The following is a 7,907-nucleotide window of genomic DNA, read 5'->3' on the forward strand; positions in this document are numbered from 1 at the left end:
ATTGTAACAGATTCTGAAACAAGTGTAATATCTTTCTACTGATACCTGGACCCTTGAATCAAAGAGAAGTAATCCTACCACTTGAACGAAGGAGATTTTAATTTAGTTGGCAGTATTAACAACTCTGATATTTTCTTTCAGCTGTCCTGCCACTAAACGGCCCCTAAAACAAAGAAAAAAATCAATTTAGTGATCTAGATTTTCTCTTTATTAACTTTCATGACTCTTTCCATAAAAATAGCATGTTCTCACAAAGAGATATGCAATATAAACATTAATCAGTGTACCCTTTGAGGTGGCTCCATAACTTCATTTTACAGATTAAAAAAAAGACGGCAAAGGGGCTAAATGATTTGCTCAAGGCCAGAGAGTGTCAGTGCTAGAGAAAGGAGTAGCATCCAGGAGCTTCTGATGCCCTGTCCTATGTTCAGTTTATAAGACCACATTTTTCTTTTCAAAAGTCATTTTAGAGGGCAAAAGGATAAAATGGGAGATGAGGTTAGCTACCCTTTTGTGAAAAGTTGTCCAAGGCTTGGGCCTGGTCTACACTACGCTAAGGTCAAATTTCGCAGCGCTAAATCAAATTAAGCCTGCATCCATCCACACAACGAAGCCATTTACTTGACATAAAGGGCTCTTAAAATCGATTTCTATACTCCTCCCCGATGAGGAGAGTAGCACTGAAATCAACATTGCCAGTGCAAATTAGGGTTAGTGTGGATGCAGTTAGATGGTATTGGCCTCCAGGAGCTATCCCACAGTGCACCATTGTGACCGCTCTGGACAGCAGTCTGAACTCAGATGCACTGGCCAGGTAGACAGGAAAAGCCCTGCAAACTTTTGAGTTTCATTTCCTGTTTGCCCAGCTTGGAGAGCTGATCAGCACAGATGACCATGCAGAGCTCATCAGCACTGGTAACCATGCAGTCTGAGAATCAAAAAAGAGCTCCAGCATGGACTGTACGGGAGATACTTGATCTGATCGCTGTATGGGGAGAGGATTCTGTGCTAGCAAAACTACGTTCCAAAAAACGGAATGCCAAAACATTTGAAAAAGTCTCCAAGGGCATGATGGAGAGAGGACACAATAGGGACTCATTACAGTGCCCCGTGAAAGTTAAGGAGCTCAGGAAAGCGTACCAGAAAACCAAAGAAGCAAATGGACGGTCTGGTGCAGAGCCACCAACATGCTGCTTCTACGCTGAGCTGCAGGCAATTCTAGAGAGGGCCACCACCACTACCCCACCCCTGATCGTGGATTCCGAGGAGGGGATGCTCTCAGCCATGCCTGAGGATCTTGCGGATGGGGAAGATGATGATGATGACGTGGACGAGCTTGCAGAGAGCACACAGCACACCGTTCTCCCCAACAGCAAGGATCTTTTTCTCAGCCTGACTGAAGTAGCCTCCCAACCCTCCCAAGGCAGTATCCCAGACAATGAAGCCATGGAAGGGATCTCTGGTGAGTGTACCTTTGTAAATATAAAACATGGTTTAAAAGCAAACTTTTTAAATTATTAATTTGCCCTGAGGACTTGGGATGCATTCGCTGCCAGTACAGCTACTGGAAAAGTCTGTTAACATGTCTGGGGATGGAGCAGAAATCCTCCAGGAACATCTCCATGAAGCTATCCTGGAGGTACTCCAAAAGCCTTTGCAGAAGGTTTCTGGGCAGGGCAGCCTTATTCCGTCCTCCATGATGGAACACTTTACCGCGCCATGCTAGTAGCAAGTAATCTGGTATCATTGCATGACAAAGCATGGCAGCGTGTGGTCCTGGTCTTTGCTGGCATTCCAGCAACATCAGTTCTTTATCTTGCTGTGTTATCCTCAGGAGAGTGATATCGTTCATGGTAACCTGGTTGCAATACAGGAATTTTAATTAAGGGGACAGAGGTGGCCGTTCCTACAGGGCTGTTTGCCTGTGCCTGAAAAGAAATCCTCCCTGCAGTTAGCCAAGCGGGGGGGGGGGGGGGGGGCGCATTGGGCTGAGCTGTTTGCATTTGGCTTGCAGGGATCTTCCCTGATACCAGCTTTGCAGGAGTGGGAGGGTAAAGTGATCATCCCAGAGAATTGGAGGGTGGGGGTTTAGTTTGGTTTCTGTTGCTGCATGTTAACACGAAAACCGCAGGTATGGGAAAGGAAGGCACTGCTTTTATGAAAGCTGCAGAAGCCAAAAGACAATGGCTTACCATGGCCACATGCAAGCTGAATTCTGTTGCCCAACCCTGCGTCTGTGATCTCTAACACCAAAGCTGCAGGCACTCAATATTAAGATGCAAAACGCGACCTTGTACCAAAATCACATGTGCTATGTAACGTGAATAGTGTTGTTCACCGTGAAAGAGTACACAAATTGTTCTGTAAAATGTATCTTTTTAAATACTTATCTCCCTTTTTTCCCTCCCAAAGCTGCAAATTTTTCAAGCCTTTCTTCTCTGTCCTGAAGGTTATCTCAGATAAGGCAGCGAAAAAAAAGCATGCGAGATGAAATGTTCTCTGAAATCAGGCAATCGACTCACAGTGAAAGAGCTCATTTGAATGAGTGGAAGGACACAGTATCACAGTACAGGAAAGTGGCCAACAAACGTGAGGACAGGAGGGATGAACATCAGGACAGAAGGAACAAACGTGAGGACAGGAGGGATGCACGAGATGAGAGGTGGTGGCAGGAAGATCAGAGGACGCAGGATGCAACGCTACAGCTACTGTGAGATCAAACAGACATGCTCTGGCGTCTGGTGGAACTTCCGGAATGGCAGCAGGATCACAGAGTACCGCTGCAGCCCCTGTATAACTGCCGTCCTCCGTCCCCATGTTCCATAGCCTCCTCACCCAGATGCCCAAGAACATGGGGGGAATGGGGGAGGCTCCGTGCACCCTGCCACTCCACCCCTGTGGACAGCCCAAGCAAAAGGCTGTCATTCAAGAAGTTTTGAAGTGGCCTTTTCCTTCCTTCCCTCCTCCCACACCACCTTCTCAGTTCTCTCCCTATTTTTATAATCAATTAATAAAGAATGCATGTTTTTTAAACAATAGTGACTTTATTTCCTTTGAAAGCAAGCTGTGATCGGAGGGGGGAGGGTGGGTGGCTTACAGGGAATGAGTCAATCAAGGGTGCAGGTTTTCATCAAGGAGAAAAACAGAATTGTCACACTGTAGCCTGGCCAGTCCTGAAAGTGGTTTTCAAAGCTTCTCGGATGTGCAGCGCTTCCTGGTGTGCTCTTCTAATCGCCCTGGTTTCTCGCTGTGCGTAATCAGCGGCCAGGCAATTTGCTTCAACCTCCCACCCCGCCATAAATGTCTCCCCCTTACTCTCACAGAGATTGTGGAGCACACAGCAAGCAGCAATAACAATGGGAATATTGGTTTGGCTGAGGTCTGAGCGAGTCAGTAAAGTGCACAAGCAACCCTTTAAATGTCCAAATGCACATTCTACCACCATTCAGCACTTGCTCAGCCTATAGTTGAACAGCTCCTGACTACTGTCCAGGCTGCCTGTGTATGGCTTCACGAACCATGGCATTAAGAGATAGGCTGGGTCCCCAAGGATAGCTATAGGCATTTCAACATCCCCAATGGTTATTTTCTGGTCTGAGAAGTAAATCCCTTGCTCCAGCTGTTTAAACAGATTAGTGTTCCTGAAGACTCGAGCGTCATGAACCCTTCCCGGCCATCCCGCATTGCTGTTGGTGAAACGTCCCTTGTGATCACCGGTGCTTGCAGCACCATTGAAAAGTACCCCTTGCGGTTTATGTACTGGCTGCCCTGGTGGGCCAGTGCCAAGATAGGGATATGGGTTCCATCTATCACCCCACCACAGTTAGGGAACCCCATTGCAGCAAAGCTATCCAATATGATCTGCACATTTCCCAGATTCACTATCTTTGGTAGCAGCAGCTCAGTGATTGCTTTGACTACTTGCATCACAGCAGCCCCCACAGTAGATTTGCCCACTCCAAATTGATTCCCAACTGACCGGTAGCTCTCTGGTATTGCAAGCTTTCACAGGGCTATCACCACTCACTTCTCAACTGTGAGAGCTGCTCTTATTTTGGTGTCTTTGCGCTTCAGGTCAGGAGAAAGCAAGACACAAAGATCCATGAAAGTGGCCCTACATATATGAAAGTTTCGCAGCCACTGGGAATCGTCTCACACCTGCAACACTATGCGGTCCTACCACTCTGTGCTTGTTTCCCGGGCCCAGAATCCGCATTCTACGGCATGAATCTTCCCCATTAACACCATGATCTCCAAAGCACGGGGCCCCGCGGTTTGAGAGAATTCTGTGTCCATGTCCTCACCACTCTCGTCGCTGTGCTGCCACCTCCTCCTCGCCTGGTTTTGCAGTTTTTCTGGTTCAGCATAAACTGCATGATCATGCGCGAGGTGTTTACAGTGTTCATGGCTGCTGCGTTGAGCTGGACGGGCTCCATGCTTGCCATGGTATGACGTCCCCACAGAGAACCCAGGAAAAAAGTCGCAAAACAGTTGTCTTCTGTTGCTTTCACAGAGGGAGGAAGGCAGGGAGCCTGACGACATGTACCCAGAACCACCCACAACAATGTTTTTTGCCCCATCAGGCATTGGGATCTCAACCCAGAATTCCAAAGGGCGAGGGAGATTGCAGGAATTATAGGATAGCTACCCACAGTGCAATGCTCTGGAAGTGGACGCTCGCCTTGGTACTATTGACGTACACCGCCGAATTAATGTGCTTAATGTGGCCGCATGCACTCAACTTTATACAATCTGTTTCCAAAAATCGATTTCTGTAAAATTGGAGTAATCCCGTAGTGTAGACATACCCTTGGAAGCATCATAACTTTCCTTCCAGCCTCATCACAAAACAAATGGAGCTCATGCTTACGTAAACAGCTATGTACAATTATAGTTTTCTATAGAGTACTGAAATAAATACATAACCTCCATACGCTTAAAAATCCAGGATGAATTCTATTAAAAACTTTTTTTACATCCCAGCTAATGCCAATAATACAGTAGTTTCTTATACAATAAGGAGATGCCAAGGTACCTTGGCTTTGAAGTGTTTTGTTTTTTGTTTGTTTTTGTTTTTTATGATAACCACATGTGCATTTCCATTTATAATAGACCATATACTATTTATGCATATTGCACTAAAGTCTTATTTGTTTTTAATTGTATATTTGCATACATACCAGATTCCACTTAATATACCTGTGTTTTCAGTAGCACAGTTACAGTACATATGATGAATTATCTGCTGACAAGATTTGTTACAGCATTTTTTTCTAAGTGCAATGTAGCTATCATTCATTTTGCACCACCAGATTTCAGCCGCCAAGTAATAAATAAAGGACACTGGAATTTTGCCTTAAGAAGAAAACTAAAAATAAATCTGTATGCAGAGATGATAATAAATGTGTTGTTGCTCATTATTTTTCTAATTAGAAATAATGATCCAATTCCTCAGCTGTGTAATTAGGCATACTTTCACTGAAATCAATGTCACCAGTCTGATTTACACCAATTCAGGATCTGGCCTGAACTTTCCAAATACAGGCTGGTCCAAAATGGAACATTTGGATACAACTCCACCCAAATGTTTAGAAATGGATCCCAACTTCCCTGCTGAAGCCTATGTAAAATCAAACTGATCTAAGACCCTTCAAACATTTGGGGATCAGATCTGAACTCTATGGTCCAGACCTGTCTCTAATTTTAATGCTAGCGTTGCTAGACTGGGGCTATATCTGTGCAAAACTAGACCAAAACCAATCAAGAAACATGATTTAAATTGGGTATTTTTATATCTATCAACACATGCTTTAGGGCTCAATCCTGCAAAGGAATTTTATGCACATAAACTGTTCCACTGACCTGAAGTTACGGGACTGCATCAGTGTTTGCAGGTTTGGGATTCTTCTGGGCAAATACAGAATTAAATGACATGAGTATGATTGACTGTAGACAGTAATGTGGACCTGATTCTTATTCACACTGTCTCAGTTGCCTTGGGCTAACTTACTCCCACATTAAGGCCACTTTACACTATATTAAGCCCAGGGTGGTATAAAGTGGGATTAATGTAAATAAGAATCAGGCGTGCATGTTTGGAATTGTGCATCAGGCACAGTCTAATGATCTGTTTATTTCAATGGATAATGTAATGAAAGAGTAAATAACATTAAAAGATCTGATTTGGTCCCCAGAAAAAGGTAATTTTGATTTAAGGATGAACTTTTGCTCTCTATCCGTCTAGTTCCATTGTTTGTATTGTAGAAGACTCACAGCAGTCTCCACATCACATGCACTATAACACTTAAGACATATTTTAAAAGTTCCTGCTTTTGTCGATCTACAGTAAGTCAGATCATTGCTGTTACTTTAATGTAGTTCTAATGGTTTAATTCCCTTTGGGGGATTTTAGTTGAGAGAAGTCTTTATAATAGAATTTAGGCAGTTTAGAACCACACATTAAATACCTGATAGATCTTAATGATCTATGATATCATGCCAATTCACAGTATGGACCCATTAAAATATTAAGACATAAAAGCATTAGGATCAAGTTAATTCTTATGTGCAATAGTCAAAATGCAAATGTTAAAAAAATCATCCTTTAAAGGAAAAATATTAACAAAACAGCCTGCAAGTTTCCATTTTAGAGAACATGCTTTTTGTGCTGTAAGGAATGGAAAAAGAAGCGTCAGTAATGCCTTTTTTTCATTTATTTAACCTAAAATAGATTTCAGATTACAAAAAAAATTTGCATTAAAAAAATCCAAGTCTCACTTTTTCTTTGTGTTTCAGCCCCAAAGAAATTTAAATAAAGCCATTTACATGTTTTCTGAAAATGGAAAACAACTGTTTTGTTTACTCTGCATATTCATATAATAGAAGGCAGTATGTCTAGAGAGTAGAGCAAGGAACCTAGATTGTGCCAGAGACCTATTTGTGGTTCCATTTTTGTGATGGGGTTGCTATATAACCTTGGACAAGTCACTGAGACTCTGATCCTGCAAACAAACACTTATGCATGTGCTTGTCTTCACCCATGTGACTAGTCTAAGTGATTTAAATAGAACTACTCAAGTAGAATCAAGCATGTGGTGTGTATGTATTTGCAGGATCGCTACCTTAACGTCTCTGTGGCTGTCTCCTCATCTGTTAAATAAGGATAGTTATATTTATCAATCTTTTGTAAAGTTCATTAAGATTCTCAGATGAAAGATGCTAAAAATGCTGAGAATTATTATTACATGGAGTTTTATAAAATACTTAGTTGCGTAAGTGGAGTGCCATTGACCTTTGTTGAGCTGTGCCTATTCACGAGTTGAGAATTTGACCCATTGTGTATTCATAACTGCATTCAATGAAATATAAAACAAAATTAAGATGAAAAACCAAGTTCATGACTGTTCTGCTTTACAGTGAGTATAGCTACATGACTAACCAGTATAATTCTCCATCATTCCAAAACACAAAGTCTAAAAAAATCTTTGCAGTTGTTAATTCAGGACGACATACACTCTTTGTTCTATCTACAGAAACTCCATTGACACCAACAGTACAGTTTGTACCCGAAAAAAGACAAGTGAAAAGTGTGTGAATGCTACAGAATTCTTAGGGTTCCTATAGAGAATTCCCATTATTATGTTTTATGCATTAAATGAGGTCTATATATTGTGATGGGGCAAGGCCAGATGGCTACAGTAAAGTACTGAGGAACAGGTATGTTAGCCCCAGGCTAAACAAATCCCTAGGACTGTGGTAACCAAATGGCAGTTGCTCCAGGTTAATCAAGGCACCTGGGGCCAATTAAGATCTTTCTAGAAGGCAGTGGAGATAGCTACATTGATTAGAACACCTGCAGCCAATCAAGGCAGGCTAATCAGGGCACCTGGGTTTAAAAAGGAGCTCAC

The 7,907-nt window shown here is 42.7% G+C and overlaps 1 protein-coding gene across 1 annotated transcript; it reads left to right on the forward strand.

Moving 5' to 3' along the window:
* Window positions 1–742: 742 nt before the first annotated feature.
* On the forward strand, window positions 743–2,800 carry LOC142046942 (myb/SANT-like DNA-binding domain-containing protein 7). The gene is made up of 2 exons (XM_075066789.1): window positions 743–1,462; window positions 2,413–2,800. Exons 1-2 carry the CDS (start codon window positions 889–891, stop codon window positions 2,445–2,447), a joined length of 609 nt encoding a protein of 202 aa, XP_074922890.1. The 5' UTR covers window positions 743–888; the 3' UTR covers window positions 2,448–2,800.
* The last annotated feature ends 5,107 nt before the right edge of the window (window positions 2,801–7,907 follow it).

This window comes from Chelonoidis abingdonii, chromosome 5 (genome assembly GCF_003597395.2).
Source record: "Chelonoidis abingdonii isolate Lonesome George chromosome 5, CheloAbing_2.0, whole genome shotgun sequence".
In the NCBI taxonomy this organism is placed as follows: domain Eukaryota; kingdom Metazoa; phylum Chordata; order Testudines; family Testudinidae; genus Chelonoidis; species Chelonoidis abingdonii.

Coding starts and splice junctions, on each gene's coding strand:
- LOC142046942 (XM_075066789.1), top strand. CDS start 889: ATGACCATGCAGAGCTCATCAGCACTGGTAACCATGCAGTCTGAGAAT. Junction 1,463..2,412: donor AGCCATGGAAGGGATCTCTG/GTGAGTGTACCT, acceptor TCCCTCCCAAAG/CTGCAAATTTTTCAAGCCTT.